This window comes from Lates calcarifer, linkage group LG23 (genome assembly GCF_001640805.2).
Source record: "Lates calcarifer isolate ASB-BC8 linkage group LG23, TLL_Latcal_v3, whole genome shotgun sequence".
Lineage (NCBI taxonomy): Eukaryota > Metazoa > Chordata > Actinopteri > Centropomidae > Lates > Lates calcarifer.
In genome coordinates this window covers 11,269,369-11,290,267 of record NC_066855.1, presented here as the reverse complement: position 1 = coordinate 11,290,267, position 20,899 = coordinate 11,269,369, and the positions used below count along the sequence as shown (strand labels likewise).

The 20,899-nt window shown below is 39.3% G+C and overlaps 3 protein-coding genes across 11 annotated transcripts in view; 1 reads left to right on the top strand and 2 right to left on the bottom strand.

Moving 5' to 3' along the window:
* Positions 1 to 73: 73 nt before the first annotated feature.
* Positions 74 to 6,553, bottom strand: coasy (CoA synthase). The gene is given in 12 exon segments (XM_018703335.2): positions 74 to 1,392; positions 1,512 to 1,604; positions 1,606 to 1,632; positions 1,634 to 1,660; positions 1,866 to 1,963; positions 2,142 to 2,226; positions 2,336 to 2,400; positions 2,855 to 3,044; positions 3,582 to 3,713; positions 3,926 to 4,140; positions 4,261 to 5,017; positions 6,361 to 6,553. Coding segments are annotated over 11 exon segments (1,674 nt in total). The 5' UTR covers positions 4,943 to 5,017; positions 6,361 to 6,553; the 3' UTR covers positions 74 to 1,332.
* A 1,072-nt stretch (positions 6,554 to 7,625) lies between these two features.
* zdhhc6 (zinc finger DHHC-type palmitoyltransferase 6) lies at positions 7,626 to 13,298 on the bottom strand. Of its 4 annotated transcripts, none has more exons than XM_018703306.2 (11): positions 13,167 to 13,298; positions 11,551 to 12,099; positions 11,310 to 11,401; positions 10,670 to 10,829; positions 10,388 to 10,546; positions 9,835 to 9,888; positions 9,311 to 9,478; positions 9,112 to 9,153; positions 8,548 to 8,696; positions 8,413 to 8,459; positions 7,626 to 8,306 (listed from the first exon to the last, which is right to left on the bottom strand). In XM_018703306.2, the coding sequence occupies exons 2-11, from the start codon at positions 11,815 to 11,817 to the stop codon at positions 8,206 to 8,208; spliced, it is 1,239 nt and encodes a 412-aa protein (XP_018558822.1). In that variant the 5' UTR covers positions 11,818 to 12,099; positions 13,167 to 13,298; the 3' UTR covers positions 7,626 to 8,205. The 4 variants fall into 4 exon arrangements, with proteins under 4 accessions (XP_018558822.1, XP_018558821.1, XP_018558823.1 ...); XM_018703305.2 differs by having other exon boundaries at positions 13,104 to 13,248; XM_018703307.2 differs by having other exon boundaries at positions 8,548 to 8,693; positions 13,104 to 13,248.
* A 134-nt stretch (positions 13,299 to 13,432) lies between these two features.
* vti1a (vesicle transport through interaction with t-SNAREs 1A) overlaps positions 13,433 to 20,899 on the top strand; it is a 111,059-nt gene continuing 103,592 nt past the window's right edge. For 4 of the 6 annotated variants that reach the window (XM_018703311.2, XM_018703309.2, XM_018703312.2 and 1 more), the window contains exons 1-3: positions 13,435 to 13,633; positions 18,723 to 18,781; positions 19,772 to 19,882. In XM_018703311.2, the coding sequence (XP_018558827.1) occupies positions 13,540 to 13,633; positions 18,723 to 18,781; positions 19,772 to 19,882 (264 nt within the window). In that variant the 5' untranslated portion in view covers positions 13,435 to 13,539. Of the gene's footprint in view, positions 13,634 to 18,722; positions 18,782 to 19,771; positions 19,883 to 20,899 lie in introns of all 6 variants that reach the window. The other 2 variants (XM_051066149.1, XM_018703310.2) reach the window with 2 other exon arrangements.

Sequence of the window (20,899 nt, the reverse complement as noted above, 5' to 3'; positions counted from 1 at the left end):
TTCTAATAAACTTCAACATCATATGAAATTAAGTAAAAGCCTGTGCTTTAATAAAACTCATGGGTTCAAACAATGCATTGAAGACATTTCATTTATTGTTCTGTGCCAGTTTATAAAGCATTCCACTGAGTTTGCAGGTAACATGCAAGACAATGACATTAAAGATACTTGCAAATTCTCACAAACTGTAAAACCAAGTGACACTTGACAAGCCTTTAAAATTGAAAGTATTCTTGTTATGTAAACACTGATTTACAATTTTATTGCCAAACACAACATGACTTACGGGTTTACTCTGCTGCTGCTCTTGGCCTTTTCAGGTTCTTTCAGAGACATTAGTTTTCAGATGTTCTGGAGAGCTCGCGTAGAGGGCGAGGTCATCGTGTGATGACTGGCTCTTATAAGGTAGCCAGTGCATTCTCTTGGATTGCCATTTAACATTTTTCAGCAGATTTAATTCATACATGAATGTTTTCATGTATTTTCCACCTATTTATTCTACTGGCCATGTTCACTAACTTGCTACAGTATGGGGCTTTTCATAACCCATCCACACCACTACACTTAGGTGTCAGTATAATGATACCTTTCAGTTTCATATCTTTCAGTGCCCAATATATTTATTTATCCCACATTTAATGTAACAACTACATTTAAAATATATTTTTTACAATACAATGTACTTTGTTTGGTAATTTATAATTTCTCATTAGATATGAATAATGAATTAGTTAATATTCTCCAAATCCTGAAAGAGATATACACCTAATTACATTTAATTCTAGTTTTCCCTTACCATTAGTTGCTTTTCTAAGCTACATTCATGTTAACTATACTGTGAAGCCATGAAGAGATGACTTGTAAAGTGTGGTCAGCTGGCAAGGTGTCTGGAATTTGATTTGCAGAAAAGTTTGGTTTTGACTTATTTAGGACTGCTGAATGATGAGCAATGGCATCTGTTTAAAGGCATGCCATTTATGGGGGAAAAAACAACCTTGGATGAAAACAGACCTGCAATTCTCAGGATAACACTTTATTGACCCCAGATGGCGCAACCGTTCTATGTGTGTTATCATCTGGGATCAGTTCTCCTTTTCCTCATCTGTCCATCTTTCAACTAAGCATCTTTCAAATAAAACTAGAGTTTAAAAACCTGTGGAAAGTCAATCAGGCACTGAGTCGTAACATGTTGGACTTGCTGCAAAGGCACAGTGGCCACACTCACTTTTCTCTAAGGCAACATTTCCTTATGTGGATCACATGTCCCTGGGCCTGACACATGCTTGTGTGCATGGGTCGCGATTAAGATGATTAAATGACCCACATGTGTTCCTACTGTCCTTCTTGCCTCTGTTGGATTCTCTTCTGAAGAAGATTCCAAGCTTTCAATACCTTTAAACAGAAGACAATGGAAAAATTATCACAAAACAGTTTTCTCATTTTCTAGACTCAAATTATTTACTGTTGTGCATATATGTGGAACCTGTGCTGATACAGGGTGATGATCTGACCTGTTTCTGAGTGACTTCTTTTTCCCACAGCGTGCTGAGCACTACGTTGGCGTGCTCTACTTGTTTGGCGTTCGACCACTGGCTCTGCAGCCTAGCGCAGTGCATCCTCTGTGGTCACACCTGTCTCGCTCCGTTATCCTTGACACCGCCTGAGAGAGGAGAGGAAACAAGGGGGAGCCAGGTTGGTTAGGCTGACAAGGTGTTTCTGGTCTTTTTTTTTTTTTTTTTTTTTTTTTAAATCACTGCAAATTGAATCTCAGATTTTTGAACACTGGCGCCCTCCAATGGTAGTATCACCTCTAACAGCTAACTATGGCAGACAGCAATGCATGGTGATATCTCAAAACATATTACCTCCTCCTCTGGGATGATGGTGACCCAGACCTCGTGGACCATGTCTGTCCAGCCGGCTTCCAGGAGAACTGCTGCATCTACCACACAAACCTGTTTACCTGCAAAGAGCAAAGCTTCACATGAACACTGAGGAAATCTCTTCTAATTTAAAAGACGTTCCTTTATTATCTGTGTCTATATATTCAGTATTTTGGCATAACTAAAGGAAAAGGGACAGGGGACATGTTTACCAACAAACAGTTCTATGATACTAAGATTAACAAGTTCATACAGTACCTTCCTCCTTGGCTTGGCTGATAATGTGCTTCACCAGAAGTGCTATCTCAGGCCATACAATATTTGTTAGAGCTTTCAACCGCTCCTGCATGAAAAACAGCATCTCTGGTTACTTGTCCGTACACGGTGGTGTAGAGTGACACATCATTTGCAAAGCTGTAACAAGTATGAAACGTTTATAATTATCATATTACCTGGTTTCCAAAAACTTTCCTCCCTAATGCACGTCTGTTTATAGTTTTGTCTTCATTCAGAATATCTAAAAGTGGAGGGAAAAAAAAAAAAAAAAAAAAACGCTTGTCATAACACTGATATGCATGGGATTTCATACAGTGTAACATTTCACTGAACAAGATGAAAACTGGCTTATTGTTTGACAATAAAAATCTTTCTTTAAATTGAAGTAAAACGTTCATTGACCCTTGTTTGAACCTGTCTTTAAACAAGGATAAACTGTAGAAAGTGATGAGATGAATTGCTTTTAAGTAAAGCAATATAGCCGTTAAAATTCCTAAATTTTGACCTCATACTAGAGTGCTCCATCTGGCAAATTAAAAAGGTAGAAGCAAGAAGTGAAACCAGTGTTTAAATGCTGAAAAAAAAAAAAAAAAAGAAAAGGTCCACTATCATCCGATGTGTCATCAACTGTGTGTTATGTATCACAGACAGACGGCACATCTCTAACCATGGTCTAACCGGCAGTGTTTCCTCACCTGACCCAAATTCTTCAATCACTCTGTGATAGGCTGCTGTGCCCGTCTGATAGACCTCATGGCCCAGTTTGTCACAGTCAATCCACACTGCACCCAAAGCCTCCAGCCGACTGGCGATGGAGCTCTTTCCACTGCCGCTGCCTCCGGTCAGGCCGATCACATACGGAAGGGGAGGGAGATGGGATTTGTCCTAACACAGAAGGAGCGGGAGGCATAAGGGTGCAACACAGAGAGAGGAAATGCTGAAAATCTTTTGATTTTCACATTGAAGAATCCGTTCGAAACAATTCAACACCAGGGTTAGATCCTCACCTACTCCCTGTCTACCTAATGAGCTGACTGGTCCCAACACATATAACTCTGTAATACGAGCTCTTTTCATTGAGTAGGTATTATGTTGCTTTATAGTTCAAAAGGACACTGTACTTTGGCACGTGCTGGAAAGAAAAGCTGTTACTTTTTACCTGAATGAGACAGTTCCTATTAGAACAGTTATATATTAAATTTTCCAAAGACGTTGTATGAAAACGCTGTTCTACATCTATTCAAATGCTGCGAGAAAACATCAGGCCAGGTCAAATGTTTTCCCCTGCGAGTTAATGAAAATCAAATGTGTTTCGGAGGATCTTTAACATCTGAAAAGGGATTTCATTGAATACAAATGAACTCGATTCAGACTGATGCTGATATTATGAAATCTGAAATATATTTTTTAAACAGGACTTACTTTAGGCGGGGTGAGGAGGGTACCCAGGAGTCGAGAGCGCAGACTAGACGAACTGATCTTCTCCTCCTCCGTCTCAGTGTGGTGGGCATCTTTAAGCAACTGGATCTCATGAAGAACAAGAGCTGGAAGGCCCTGGTTTAGGAAACAGAGAGCACGAAACATCAAATATATGGTAATACCCAGGCTAGGGGCACCTATATACTATATATACTTCTTCAAACTGTAAACCTCTATGTCACAATAATGAAAGATGAGTTGAGAATAATTATGAAATAAAATGTGAAGTGTAGAGAACAGGAGATACTGTATCTCTTGTTCTATGAAAAGATTTTAGTATCACTTACATTCTCAATGCGTTTCTTGTTCACAGCCTCGCCTCCCTTTCTAGTCTCTTCGCTAACCACAATGCACTGTAGCAGGGGGTCAACCACAGACACTCCAAAGGGGTCGTCAAGGGACACGATCTCCACCTGTAGTGACGGTTTGATGTCTTGCAGAAACTCCCGTAATCTCTGAACCCGCAGAGAGTACGGCTCGATCAGCTCCTTCAATACTTTTTCTTAGGGCAGGAAGAAAAAGGGGCTGCCTTATGATTGTTGTTTTCACAGATCATCAAAATATGAGACATTAGCTTCAGAGACATTACGTGAAATGGGAATACTGGAAATGAACTACTCACTTTTCAGCATTGCTTGATCACACACACCAATAAGGAACCTTCTGTTGGCTAGCAGGCATGAGATGTTGAGCAGCGTCTTGTGGGCCCCGTGGAGCCGGTCAAACGTCCCCCCTACCACTACATCACTGAAAGTTTCCAAAGGTTTTGCCTTTTTTTCAAGCTCTTTCAGACCTTCCTCTTTCTCCTGCAGCTTCAGCTGTGAGTGAAGCAGCACTGAGGGCAGGCCAGGGCTACAGACGTAGCAGTGGCCGGTGTACCTCTGCAAGCACTCTGTGACTTGATGGGACTGAGCTGGGTCCTGCAGAGGAAAGTCTGTTAGCACCACCTCCGGGGAGTGGGACAGCGACTGTGGGGTCGGGAAGGGGCAGTTTGGAACCCCGGTCCCGCTGCAAGCGGTTGTCTGAGCTCGAACATTGGTCAGCAAAACCCGAATATCCAGGTGCCCGCATATGTCGGCCGCATTGCTGTAAAGGCGGGTAATGAGCGTCGACAGGTCCACTACTGGCGGAATGAAAACTGGGCGAGGCTGGCTCCCACTTCCCAGGTTCAGCCCAGGGTGGAGGTGGACATACAGTGTGCGCTCTACAAGCTGAGCGGCAGAGCTCAGCACCGGGGCGATGCGCAGGGGGAGAGTGTGGAGAGGAGATGTCAGCACAAGGATGCCCGTGCTGAACATGGACATGTTACTGGCTGATATCACAGGGATCTCACAGCCGTCACAGATTCTGAGAAGTTACTGTTAGGGGATGGGAAAACACTGAAGGGGAGGAAAGAGACACACAGGGTCAAACAATAAGTCCGTTTTCCTATGTGTAATATTATGTTCAAAGCAATCTTTATTTCCTCTGGCTGCAAATATTATACAATATTAACTACACATTTTCTCAAACAGTGGTGGTTATTTCCTGGCCATTATAGTTGTTGCTAAAAGCAAACACAAGAAAAACAATATTTGTCTACTCCTGCATCACATTTCAGAGAAGACAAACAAGAAACTCCACTCACTTGACTATAAGCCTAGTTGGAAATTAAAAGTGGATGTACTCAAAGTCCAGTTATATCAAAATAATTAACTATACTGATCCGACATTGTATTATTTTGCTCATAAGGATAATTTTTGCTTTAAATTGTTACTCAGTATTATTTGAGTATTATTTTTGTGTCCTGTCTGGGCAATAAAGGACACCTTAATGTGTACTGACAGTTTTTTGACTTATTGCATCACTGACAGGGCTGTTGGCATGCTACACACTGTTACTGTAGTTACTGATAAACTAAGTGAGTCTAAATTGGTTAATGTTCAAAGATAGTATCATCATACTTGTAGAGTCTATGGGTCCTCTGTTAGGTTTACCTGATGTGTTTGGTTGCACAAATGGAACAACTTATTGGCTTTGACAATAGCACTCCTATTTAAAAAATATTTCTTGCTGCTGACGTTGCATCTCGTTCATTACACTGTAACAAAAGAGCACTGTGACATTCCAGTGTTATAAATGTGTGACTGTTTGTGTGGAGTTGCTGCCATTCATGAATGGAGTCTCTAAACATGTTCTTTAAATTCAACAATGGAGTCACAAAAATATTTTATTGGCAAACTGCCTGAGATCATCCCGCCTGCAAGGAACCTGATTGGACAGCCTCTAAACCTGACCATACTATTGGTTGCACAAGGGTCCTCTTGAACAGGAAGCAGTTCAGTGTTCAGCCAGTTTAACTTATTGCTTGATACCCAGCTGCTGACAAGAGGACAACAGCAGAACTGTTCACACGATGTCTGACAGCCATACAATACGAAGCAAGGTCATTTTTTCAATGGCAGCTGAAAGTTTGAGATGAAATGAACTTCTCTATGAACTCAAAGTCGTAGCTAGCTAGCTATGTAGTACTACCACCACATAGCCTGTACAAAACTCCCAAATTTTAAAGTGCTCAAAATGAGAAACCTGAAAGAGGATGGTGTTATCTATACAATGTCGTGCAATATCAGTATCCTGTAACAAACAACATTTGCTGCGGCGCATATTAAAGAGTAAATCGCTGTCAACTGACAATCTGGCAGATGTAGGCACTCTGTAGGCATTTTAGCATGAGCTTACCTGTCTCGAGCAAATCTAAAGCGACGTGAATAACGGCTGAATCGTGCAGCGCAGACGCAGACCTGTTCGCATTCTACTGTTCTACTGAACAGATCGTTTTTCTGATAATCTTCAACGTGGAACTGTCTTATCCAGTCCACTCCTCTCCAAATAGCCAAGCACCCACTAGTGGAAGTCACTCTGGCATGCAATATTAGGGTTGGATAATCACATGATGTTTTTCCTTCTCACTGATTGGTTGAGAAAATGGCTGTGAAGTATGGGACATGTAGTCGTGTCCCACACTCAAACAGGACATTAAATGGAGAGTAATCAATTTTGAATGTAAATCAGTGGTCCTGGTACAATGAGGAAAAATTACTGTTTTATTTGATATGAGCTAGTTGGAATATTTTACGTAATTTCCCCGAGGGAGTCATCCCCAAAGGGATCAATAAAGTCCGTCTATTTTACATACACCCTCCAGTGCACCTTTAGGTGACCCCTAAACATGGACTATTCTTGGGAACAGCTGCTTTTCAGGATGTTCAAGCTGACATTTCATGTGATTTTTAAATCAGCATCTGCTTGAAATTCATCACTTATCACCAAATCTGTTCATATGCTAAAGATTTATGGGTGTGTTTTTGTTTTGTGTGAATTCCTATTCATGATATGATTATGTGAGAATTCATTATGCATCATATGTTATATTTTAAACAAGGTAAATGCTTGATGCAGCTTTTACAGTAAATCCAAATTATTAGAGTGGAGTACATCCATCATATATGTGATTTAATACAGTTGTAGTGCACATCTATCACTGTTCTTGTTCATAGATTTATACATATATGAAGCAATCTGCACTAGCACAGTAAAAAAACAAATCTTTTAGACAGACAGAATATGAATAGGGATACCAGAGATTAGGTTTAAAGTTAACTTCATCATAAAATACTTTCTGATTATACCTGCGCTTGGTTCTTGCCATAGTACTTTCTACCCCCCAGTTTATCTAAAAATTACTGGAAGCTAAATAGGGGTTTCTACACATGTACATTTCCTAAAAATGAAAACATAAATAGTGCAGTGCTGAGGTTATATCCAAAAGCTAATCAGTGTAGACCTGTAAATGAAAGACCATAGCTTTACGTCCCAGTATACTTGTTTGTGAAACTGACAATAATACAAACACTCAATTACTATTTTAAATTAATCCCAAGGAACTTAGGTTATTATTGTGTATTAATGATGAGAGTTTATAACGACAAAGACCAAGGCAAACAACCATTGCAGAAGATTTTTTAATTTTCAATTTATACTTTGAGGCCAACAATTTGTTTTTACAAAAATAATAAAAAGAAATTAAGTGTTATCTCCATACTGTAGAAAGAGTTGCATGACGAAGCCCTGGGGTTAGCTGGGCAGAGGCATTGCATAATTAGCAAAAAAGGACATCAACCAGTAAACACAACATATTCAAGTAAAAAGTCATGTAATCACAATGAAGTCACATTAAAGCCTGGTGGCAATTGTTGGAAATTAAGACTGTTGCTGGGTTTCATTTTTGGTCAGAGGAGTCAAACTGAACCCATGGGACTAGTCCTTCTCATGAACTCTGCAGTTCTCTTCATGACATTAACTGATAGCAAAGTGCTCAGTAGGATTTAAAGAACTGTGTTGCCTTTAAAAAATTCAAGTTGGTATTGAAATGTGTGAGAAATTTTAATCAAAGTATGAAATTCTTCATGGTGAGCCTGTAGCAATCAGGCATGACATCTTCAGTGGATGTGTGTTTATGAACACGGACAGACGCCTTCTGTTCAGTTTAACTCCCCTGCTCTACATAAAGCCAGTTGAAATATATTAATTTACTTTCTTTTCGCTGGTGCTATCACTGGCAGCTGTGTCATAATGGCACTTCTCCACACATCGCCTTGGAAACCATCCCCGTACACGCTCTCCCGCTGAATCCAAAACAGAAAGTAAGAAGAAGACCTGTTAATGTGAATTTAAAAACATAACTAAAAAGACTAGCAAAAGCGTCTGTAATCCTGTCATTTTCATTTTTACCTCTCATTTGTTCCTCGCTCAGAACTTTGTCTCCATACATCCACCATCTAATTCGAAGGAAAAAAACACACCAATTATGCTCCCATGCAAATTACCATTACAAGCACCATTAGATTTCTGTGTGGATAAACTTACTTGGTACCACGGGTGGCTAGGATGGTGTCCCCCTTGCTGAGGGGGATCCTTGGCTCCTCGGTGCAGGGGGTTCTGAAAAAGGTTTGGAGACCCTTGCTGAGAGGACAGCAAGCTCCGTTATAGTCCTCCACTGCCCGGTACTGGACCTGCTGGCCGAGGCGTACAGGATATCTGGTTATTCTACTGCTCTAACAACTGAATTCAGTTGAGATACAGTATAAATATAAAGACAGTGTAAATATAAAGACAAGTTCCTTAATCTTTTCAACTTAAAGGTGCAGCCAATAGCTGCTCTGAACATGTTCTGATGTTTCTACAGTGCAGGCCAACTGAATTTTTCTATCTCAAATTTGAAGAAAACATGGGGTGGGGGCGCGGGGGGCAGAACTTAGTTTCCTTCCTGTATAATGGAAAGACAACTCTAAACTCTAGATTCTGGTCAATATGACCCATCAACATTGTAAAGATGATATACAGTAAGCTATAGAGCCTCCAGCCTCCAATCTATTGTGTGTCTGTGCCATGTGTAAATCAACACCACATGGGTGTTTGGTAGGTACTTACACTTCTCACTCGTTTATCAGCTTTCTGCTTCAGTTGCTCAATCTGTTTAAAGAGGAACAACACAATTAAAGCCACTACTGTTTGACAATGCAACTTTTATCCTATTGTTTAACATGACATGTATCAAGAGTAGGTAAGAGTAACAGACAAAAACAGAAGTGTAGGCATTGCCAAACTCAACAAATAAAACCAAACCTACAGTTAAGGTGTGCTGGTGACACTTGGGATGGACTGGCCATTCAATGCCGTCACCCTTGGGTGTCCCTGACCACGTGAAAACTTGCTTGAAGTTTAGCCAGCGGGTGCCGAGGTCGTATGGGAAGATGAACTCCTCCCCTGTTTGGTAGTGCTGTATTCTGTCTTTGGCCTGGTAGAAAAGACACAGGGATTAGAAGTGTATGTATGTAAGTGTGTCAATGGGATCAGGTGGGTGCAAGTGGTGTCAAATATCAGTGTACTACACTGTCTAACAATAAAGTCTGTCTAAATCTACGCTGTCCTGAGAGACGATCCTGGAACTTGTGTGCTCTGGTTGTAAAAGTGGCATTTTTAAGTTAAAGAATTTTGACAATGATAAATCCTTCAGTATGTGAGAATAAAAAAGCACTTTGACATCCTAGATTATTGTTTATGGATCAGACGGTAAAACAGAGTAATCAATTTTAAATGATTCATTGATTCATTCACAAACAAAATCACTGGAAATCAATGGGACATTCTGACCTTTTCCTCGATCCAGGACTCGATCGAAGTCTTATTTCGAAGGATGACTTTCATCTGAAGAGGACAGACTGTTTCATTATCAGAGGCAACATATATAAAGTTATAAAGTTGTATAAAGTTATAAATAACTTTATCATTGCATCACTGACTTCCCCTGAATATACACTCAATGTTTGCTTCACTCTTTCTGGCTTGGCCAATCTCAGTAAGACTTTTGTTAGAACATCTGTAATTTCTACCAGTTTGTAAATTTAGATTTTGTCTGACTCTCACATTTATAAATGTTTTTCTGTGCTGTTCTGTGTATTTATACATTTTATGTCACATCTGTACTGTACTTTACTATGTCTTTGTTAAAGTGTTAACAAGTCAGTAAACCAGCATGTCTAGGAATAAACTCTGCATTTGTAGAACCATGCTAAATTTTTTACATGTGATACACTTAATTTATTTCTTAATGAGGTATGGTCAGATTTTCACTAGAATTACTTATCAATATCATACTCCATAGCCATGAGCTTGTGTAAAATAAAAATACCAATGCAAGCTGTACCTGTATGAAGAAAAGCATGCCAACAGCAATAGTGGTGCCAAGTGCCAAGCCTAAGGCAAAGAGTGTGGCAGCGAAGGCGGGCACGCTGAAGGGCATGAGGGGCTGGAATTGACGCACAGCACTCATGTCGATCTTCACAGTGCTCCAGCCAAATGATATCTGCAGCAAGGACAAAGACAACAGCTTGACATGTGTGGTAACATCAGTATCAAATGATAAAATTAATGAGGCAACTCTGTCTCAAGGAAAAGCGTGACGTAGTGAGGTAAGGACACTACTGACCCTCTCATACAGCTGTGTGTACATGGTCATAATGAAGATGATGGCAGCATGTGAGCAGCCCAGAGGAGCCAGCAGCAGGAAGCTGGTGAAGTAGGCGTGGTTCAGGTGGCCACAGCAGTTGTTAATCCACGGGCAGTGGTGGTCCATCTTCATCACACACCTGTGGGAGGGGAGGCAGAGGAGGAGAGGAGTGCTGGGGGAATTGACTGGTAGTTCGGGGGGACATAAAATGACAAGTTCATCAGCAAGCCACACTGCATCTTTTATCAGAATAAGAATACAGAGAATGAAACAGCGGACTGTCCGTGTGAATGATCTTTAGATAGTTTGAAATTTAAAGACAAAATACATTAAAATTTCAGGCTTGGTTTACCTTGGCAGGCCTATTAGGGCTCTGAAAGCATGTCAGTTCTTTCTACTGTAATGTGCAGTGATCAGGAAAATTCAAGACATTTTACAGCATTGCATGAGCAGAAATAACATGCACTGAACATGTGCACTTCACAGCAGTAGAAAATGCACATGCATAGTTTGGTGTGCTGGAAATAGCACAGTGATTTGTTGTAGTTTCTCCATCTCTTTAAGCCCATCTCAAATCTGAGAGAAAACCTACTCTTACTTTGGTAATAAATGTAGCTACCTGTTACACTTGCGACAGTGGTGGGACCTGGGGGCCTTGTACCCCTGGCACACTCTGCAGTACTGTAGGTACTGGGCATCCTGATGATTCTCCTGTTTTAGGGTAAACAAATAAGTCACATGTTTGATCCAATTTTCCAGTGATTAAATGGTCTCACTCTTCATTACATGCTACCAAACTGCTATTTAAACTAAACACTAAACAAACACCAGTTAAAAAGGTAATGGGGCTTTGTCCTTACTGGTTTCCAGCCAAGAGGGATGTACCCAGGTCCAACAAACATAGCGTTGAAGTAGTTGTAGAGGATGAGGACAGTCCAGTTGATGAGCATGATGAAATTAATGCTGCCTCCTGTAGTGTCTAATGGCCAGTACCAGATAATGGAGTCCAGAATTGCCATGGTGGAGCATATAGCAATGACAGACAGGGCTATGACTGGGCCCCAGTGGCACAATCTTCGAACCTCATGGAGGTTCTCAAATGTCACGAAAGTTGACAAGAAGTTCATTTTTTCGCCACAAGGTTAGTACTAATAAACTGGCTATTGAGTTCCTGAAATGTATTGATCTAGCTTCAATAATGTGTTACTTTTTTCCTCTGCTATCTTTCAAAGTCAGCAGTGCGAAAGATGCACATATTCTTTCTCGCCTTTCGAGTACCCGGCAACTGGCCTGGTCTTGAGTCACTGGGGATCCCGGTGTCCCATTGTTCCTTGTCCGAGCAAAGAGCAGCATTCTCTCCTGCCAATCTTCGGCGCACACTATCCTTGTGACAAACTCAAATTCCCCATCTAAGACAAAGAAAGAAAAAACTGTGTTATTACATTTGTAACATATGTATTTAAATGTATATGTATTTAAATGCCAACAGTGCCAACAGTCATGTGATGCTCCTTCTTAACTGTGTCAACGGTCACACTTTTTTGTTTTCTTTTTTATAAATATCAATAAATCCAAATGTTTGACAGATGAACCATCCTGAGGTTCCTCATATGCACAATAGATATACCAAATGACATCTTGTGACCATGTCAGTTGTAGTATACATAGAGTCAGCTGTCAGATTACTAAGTACACCCACTTACCACCACCAAATACATGGAGTTGAGAGGTGTTAATTCAGCTCTGGTGTTATGATATACATAAAGATGTTCCTCTGCCCTCACTTACATAAATGAGGTTAACATAATAACAGAATGCATGCTGTATTTCTTCCATTGTTGTATCTGTTATATGTTTTTAATTTTGGATTTCATACCTTGTTCATCACTACCATACGGCGATATTGTCGATCAGGAACGTACAGAAATAACTAGTAAGTAGCTAATTAGGTAACGGCTTAAAAGCGGGCATAGTAAACGTGCTAAACATATAACACACCAATGTGGATAGTGCTGCACATAACAGCCTTTCTAGACGAGTGACTCACTGGATGCACAGTAAATCCAGTGTATTTGCTCAACAGCGACCTGAGTAATTAGCTTCTGTTCTCGAGCTAGCTAATTCGCATCAAGAAAACACTGCAACATGATATGTGATCGTAAGCACTGTCCATCGCATTCACAAGCCAGTCAAGTGAGACCATTTGGGTTAAAAAAATCACATATCCTCGTTAAGTGGTTGCACTTACAGCTAACGGTTTGGATTCATTTTTAGCACCAGGGCTAACAGTTAGCTGGTTAGCTAGCCTGTTCGCCAGCTTGTCAAGACTAACGTATCAGGCTTGACTGTTGCCACAAGGTGCAAAGAGGAAACACGGACAATAATGCATATTAACAATATAAGAAATGCTTACTCGTAAAAGTAAATGCAAGATTTTTAGGGATGGAGAAAAACCCTGTCACTTTAAATGACCAACCTGGCCACTTCCTTGTTGTTTTTCTTCAGTAATTTCTTCTGTGTACAAAGGGGAACCTTTCTCATGGTGTGATAGAAAATATTACCCTCAACCCCTTGTGGACACCTTTTAATTTAAACAATTAATGTCTTAATTATCACAGAACTACGAAAATAATTTATCTATTTACCGCCGATGAAAAATGAAATAAAATAATATAAAAGTGAAATTTTATAACCACTTGCTTTTCAGTGCCGGAAAAATAAAAACAAAGTCCAGATCCTTGCCGAACATATTACACTGCGACTCAAGGAAGGGACTCCATTCGAGCCTTGTTATTATTCTGAGCTAGCTGTCAACCAGAAAGCCACCTGTTTTAAACTTAAACGCCAAGATGTCTTCCGACTTTGAAGCCTATGAACAGGACTTTGGAACCGTTACAGCAGAAATAACTAACAAAATTGGAAGAATTCCCAAACTAAGTGGAGGTAAGAAAGCTGTAGTTGTTAGCTGGAATCGCTGAGCTGGAGCTAGCTATCAGTTAGCTGGCAAGCTAACGATATCAGGTGTAGCTTACTTGTTGGGCTATTTCATCAATATACCATATTATATTTTGCTAAATATTTCGCACTAAATGGTGAAACAGCTATAGTCTTCTTATAGTGGTATAGTCTTCAATGTGTACAGCTTGTGTGAAAATGGTAAATAGCAGTGGCGAGTAACATTTTATGTTTTCCACTAGTTCAGATATGTATGCTTTTTCAGGCTATTACTCCATTTACTACGTCCCATTTAAAAGTAGTTCCTGTTGTGTTAGACCAAACTGTTTTTGCATGAATGGACATTATTGGGAAATCTTTGAATGCTAACGACAGCACAGCAGCACCTCCATAACATCACTGTCTGACATGAGTTAGTAAGTGCTATCACCTTAAAGTAAGAGTACAGGGCTGTATGGAGTAAGTATTTTCCCTGTCAGACAGCCTGACTTGTCATAGCAGGAAAAACACAGGTGTAATCAATAAGATTAATCATGGCTGGATTTCAGATGTGCACATGTCTTTGGTACTGTAGCTCACTGGGACACATAAATGGAACAGAGCCATCATTAATTAATGTTACTAGTTACACCTGTGCTTTTCCTGCCATGAAGTCTGTGAAAAAAATCTGTGGGCTTGTGGTTTCTTTGCACTCCAGAGATGTGTGCAGGTGTACTGGTAATGATAAATTTGACTTAAATTTGAAAAAATAAATGTAAAGATTAATGGCATTATCTCACATTAAATGTCAGCAATGACCATTCATGTGTTCAAATGGGGGTACCTATTCAGTCAAGTCAATATTTGTTATTTCACACAAATTCTGTGTTTGAATGGATTTGTTTTGAATGCAGGATTTGTGTCTTGAATGCTCCACATGGATTACACAAATGCAAGTCGATTTAATTTCTATCACATGGCTATCAGGTGTACATCATGCCAGCATAAAGAGGATACAGTTCTTACTTTGTCCATAAGCAATATGTGGGACAGAAACCTCTTTTTGACTCAACTCTTTTAAGTTTTTTTTCAAATATCACATTTCAATCTGTGTCCCTATGTGGGGAAGAAAAGCATTAAAATATGGATTGAACAAGGTTGAATAGGGGGGCGATGCTGAGGACAGATGATCAATCCAATCTGAACTTGTGTATTATTGCTTTATAACTGACACACTTTTACACTTGCAATGATTATGACAGCTAATGAGCCCCACTCAGAATCCCTTTTCGCATTGTGACATAAGTACACATTAGGGAAAACTTTGTAACAACAGACGATGATAATAAATATGTACAGCAGTGTACCCATGCCAGTGTAGGTGGCAGCAGACCCAGCTCTCTGTATAAAAGGAAAAGAGGATGTGATATATCACATTTCCATGTGCTGCTGCTGTACTCATGGGCTGGAGCCCAGTGGTACAGGCTTCTGTCCTCCACAGAGGAAAAAAGGGTTTCAGGCTAAGAACTATTTCATTTTTGTTTTACTGTACAGTATAGTTTCCAGTCCATCCAGCTAAATACTTTACTATTTAAGCCACAAATGAGAAAAATAATATTGTAGACAATGATTACAGTGAGTATTTATGATAAATGGTAAAGGGCTCATACATGGTTATGCTACAGACTCCATGCATGTGTCTAGTAGAGCTGATACACCTATTTTAAACCATCTTTTTCATGTCACAGTGTTTTTCTGTTTTTCTAAAATGTTATTTTTGACTAGGTTGTACATGTTATTCATTCAGCATTCTGTCACGGGATATGGCTTACTGTCAGACACTATATTCTCACATTCAAACACATGAGTCTTTTTTTCCTGATACACTGCTACAGCTGTTAAAACAGACATCAGTCAGCCATTATTGTTCCAACATGCAGCTGTGCAGTGTGCAGTGGCCTGTTTGTGCTTTTCATTGTCATTATTTACACAGATTAAACACTGTCTTTCAATGTACATAGTACCTCATAAACTTGAGTTACTGTATGTCACTGAGTACTTATCCTGGTCAGATGTGGAGGTAAAATAGTCACTGAGTTTGTCTTAATCTAATTATGTAAAAATAAAAACTCAGTCATTTGTTAATTTTGGATTTAAACAGCATTTTGTGCAAACTAGAATTTTGCAGTTAGAAATACAGTACATATTGTTAAAATATGTGTAAGATATAAAGCATAAATATTTAGCCCATGAACCAACATAAAAGCGGTGGTAGTCGCCAAATTTGCATTATGTACAACTATTTGACTACTGCTCCCTGTGGAAACTAGTAGCTTTAGTTTTGATTGCTAAAAACTTTTTCCAACCCTCTACTTAGAACGTTTATCTTCCTCTCTGGGCTCACACTTGCTCATTGGTTTTTCAAAGGGCACTCACAAAACCTTGGCTGACTGAATATTTCTGGTTTGGAATTGGCATCTTTGAAGATTCATGGCAGCCCATTCCACAGAGTAATTCCACATTGCTTCCTCTCGCCATCTGTTAACTGTGTCAGTGTAAGCCCATATGAATATGTACAAAGCCAGGAAACACATTACAACCATAAGTAGTTGTTCTATGTTTTCTGCCACCAACAGAATAGTTTACAGTTGAATTTCAATTCCCTTCCTTCTCATTAAGGTTTTTCTTCTCTTCCTTTTTTAAGTCCCTCTGGCTCTTCTTCCTGAAGTGGCTGAATTTTGCCCGTGGTTTGACAGCACTCTATTTAATACGTTAATGTAGCTCCAGACAAAGGGCTTTTGTCATTGCTGTTGTTGTATCTCTCTATTTCACATGTGCACAATTGCTGATAATGGCCGTGGCGTGTGGGAAAAATGTCCTTGACTGTCTTCATTCATGTAACAGTCAAATGAATATGTGCTTATATATTTATTTGTTACCATCCCCCAAAACCTCAGGTTCAAGGAATATTTGAATAAGAATACAATAAAATGTTAGGCCTTGTTCCATGAAACATGAATGTAATTTTTTCACCTTTGAGTGTTCATGGCAAGAGATTGCCTGTCAATCACTGCAACTCAAATATGGAACATTTTTTTAAGTAAAAAAAAATATTTTCCAAGCCCTATTTCTTTTATTTGCCTTACTTCTGTGTACAAAACTCCTCATCCGTCTGTCAGCAGGTTGTAGTCTTGGTAAAAAATCCATACATATTTCACAGCCCTCTGGCTTGGGTCTGAGTTTGAGCAAGAAAGCACCATCTCACCTTCCAGTGAATCGCCTCTGGCTGTTTACTGTGTAGGTTGTGAGGTTGGACATGGGTTTTAAAAATGAATTTTAGGACTGGCAAAAGGTAATGTTGGCCCATGGTGCCTGAGAAATGAAGATCTTAGCTTAGTTTTTTTATGATATTGCATTCCCAGAACTGGTAGCCTTGTGATTTGCTTTGGAGCACAAAGTTTTGTTGACTTTACATTTCAGTTATTTAAAATGCTGTTAATTATTTATCAGGTTAAAGAACTGTTAGGTTATGCTCATAATACTTGAATTCTTTGATTAATTATTACTTTTTAGAATATATCTGAAATGGCAGTAGTCAAAATATTTGAAATGATCTCTGTTAAGACTTTTTGAATGACTTTGTTTTTGAGAGAGAAAATTTGAGTTTACTCTGTCTTGAATCACCTTTTATCTGTTTGTATTGTGGAATACTGACATGCTGATATTTCAAAAAGATGGCAAAACTGATTTCTGAAGATTTGCTGTCTGTTCAAAGATATTAAGTGGTTTCTTCAGTTTCTTTCTCTGCCAATCAATATTACCTGCTGAAATTGCATTATTTTATTTCTTTTTTGGCAGACAGTGGTCACTGCTTGGCTAAGATTTGTAGTTTTGGGTATGCTTTTAACACTGGTTTGTCTCAGTGTCCATCAGCAGCACACTCAAAAACGGACCATATTTATCATGAATATTTTGTGGTTTGAGTATACTTCATTTTGTCATTTTGAAGTGTGAATATATTCTCAAAGCCTGCTTAGACCTAGAATGTAGTATGGATTTGGGACATGCAACGAGTGACAGTAGATTAACATATGCAATACCAGGACCCTTAAACCAAAGCAGCTAAATGGAATTCAGCCATCATTCATTTTTATTATTTATACCTGTGGTTTTCCTATTGTAATCTCAAAATGTATTTTGTATAAGGGGCCTAATGGATTTCTCCCAGAAGTGTAGGGTTATTTGTGCCTACCTTTTACTCAGGATTATATGGATATATGTCACACACATTAGTTCATCTTAAAAATGTAAAAATAATGATACAAGAAAATGATTTAGAGAAGAGCAGACAAATCCAAACATTTGAGAGTCTCTAAGTATGGATAGAGATGGTTTTAACACTGGCTTACTAATCAGTGACTATACCTAAAATTTATTCACACATTTTGTCCTGTATTTCAGAGTTTTGATCGACATTTTTTCCTTTTTATCTTCTTTAAAATATGTTTGTTCACTGGTGACTGCTTGATTGTTAAACAACCAAACCTCTATGTTCCATGTGGTTTACTTTAATGGCAGAGAGCTAATTTCAGAACAAAGACCAGTTCTTGTATGTACAGAAATTAAGTGGTGATGTTGCTGCCATAAATAACAATGGGATGAACTGTAGTTTACATGCTTCTTTGGAACTCTCGCCAGTCCTAATGAGTTTCAATGGGTAATGTGGAAGAGCAGCCACAGGGTGAGGTGCAGAACAGTGCGTTAGTCATTCTGAGTGGGACTCATACTTCTGGCAAGTGAGCAAAGCTGACACCTCCCTTCCCTTTGAGTTGGCACGAGGTGTCTCACTGCTCCTCAACAGAAACCAACAAAGGCCTCATAGACGCCAATAACTAAGAGACATCAAATGTTGGCTCGTCGTGTGGAGAGAATGTGTAAATATATCTTCAAATGTGTCCTCGTGTGTTGTTTTCTCCCAGTCTCTTTCTATCTCTCTCCCCCCCGTCTCTTCCCCTGTTGTGGGGGAGTTGGGTTGTTGTCATGAAGCGCTGTTCCTCTGTCGGCTGATCAATATGTTGCTGTTTTTTTTCCCTTTCAGAGGAGAAGACACAGCTGGTTCTAAATGTCGACAAACAGCTTGAAGAAGTCAGAGAGTTGGTACGTCTTTGATCAGTAATTTTCTCCTCTTCCCATTTCCTAAATAATGAATTTGTGGAAAGAGGGAGGGGACAATTTTCAATGGCACCAGACAACAGCACCTGTATTATCCTGGTGGTGACATGACATGCAGGCGCACACACAGACACAAGCAGACACACACTTCACATGGCGGAAAGGAGGCTTCCTCCTCACATGATTGCTTTCCAGTAATCTGCTTTTAAGTGACACCCCTATGACACATTTCAAGCCATTATCTTGAGGTGGGAGTCTTCATGTTGCTGTTTAAACATGAGCAAAGTCACCTGACAGAGACAAATTGTTGTTGGAGTTGTCTTGTTATGTCACCGTGATTAGTTTCCTCCAAATCCACCACAGAGAGACCTGTCTAGCCGTGAATCAGATGTACTTTTACTTCATTCACTGTGACATTGTTGGGCCTGTGCACGTCGCTGCAATGAAGGGGCCCTCATATTTGATTGTGTATTTATTTCCAGAACAGCCTTCCTCTGTCACAACTTTTATCACAGTGGAGCGACATGAGCGGGAGTCATTTTCTTTTTACTATCAACATCGGACCATATTGAAGTTAATGCAGCTGAAGTTACTTATATCAGAAAGTTTAATGTTCGCAGAGTTGTCACAACTTCTATCTTGAGCATCTTTTTGTCAGAGATGGTAACCTTGGCAATGTAACATTTACAGAAATGTGTAAGAGAAATATGATTATTAGAGAATAGGGAGGCCTAGATTTTTTTTATCATCTGTTCAAGAGAGTGCTATGAAAATGTTAAAATTAAAAGTACACATTTCACCAGGTTATTTCCTCACAGTATAATGTAAATTTGAATCAGAATGAACTCTAAACCTACCTTTAATATATTTATATTTAAATTTATATTTAATAATGATGAAATTGCTATTTAAGTGTTTGCTAGGAAAAATATTTTAAATGTTTGTTATATTAACTGTATTAACTGTGGGTTTTAGCTGGAGCAGATGGACCTGGAGGTGCGGGAGATTCCCATCCAGAGTCGAGCCATGTACAACAGCAGACTGAAGAGCTACAAGCAGGAAGTGGAGAAGCTCGAGAAAGACTTTGTAAGTACTTAAACACTTGATTAGTTATCACTGGAACATTAGAGTTATAAACATTGACATTTAGCAAATCCTCTAATAAACTGCGACTTCTGAAATGTACATTTATATTACACATGAGAGTGTATAATACACTAGTACACTTAGTTAAAACATGTCACTTGTCTGTATACACATACATTGGTTGGAGTCTCAACCAAACGCTCTCTCCCTCACACACAGACACCTCACACACAAACAAACCTATGCTGAAGCTCAGTGGTGCATCCTCTGAGGTTAATTCACTGTTTGTATTTGAACTTGCAAGTGATGCCTATCGAGAACAGGTTGTGTGTGTTTGTGTTGTTGCTGCAGAATCTGGCCTTGTTTAGTAATTCATAAATCACTGTATGTCTTGACTTGATCTCTAGCCTCTATCAAAGCTTAATGAACAGCCCAGTCTTTGGGGTCACTTGCTTTTAGTCCACAATGTTGTCTACCAATATTACTCAAGGTGCTTCAAATAATCAATAATATTATAGAATTATAAGCAATTATCTGGTGCAAATGAATCAGTTGCTTGTTTTGGTCTTTCTTGTCTTCTCTCTTTACCCTTATATATCGTTGTTTGCATTTAGACCCTTACCTTGCAAAAATATGTATCTTTAATGATATCTTCATTTTCTCTCTTGTCTGCTTTTGTTTTCTGTTGTCAGTTTTGTTGTGCTGGTACTCACATGATAATAAACCCGTAGTGTGAATGCAGCTGACCTTGAGCTCGAGAGCAGACGAGTCCTTCCCCAAATCAAATGTGATGTGAAATAAATCCACAACCTCAGATTGGGTTGGACAAATAAATACTGAATTGGACATTTAAGAACTTTTAAATAAATTCACAGAAGACTGAACTGGGATAGGCGCAGTATTTAACCTTGTTCTTAATGTGGTTTCAGTGTGGTTTTGTTACCTTTTTTATATTTTGAAAAATACTCAACAAACTTTACTCAAAACCTTGAAATGGATCCAAGGTGTAGCTTTCTT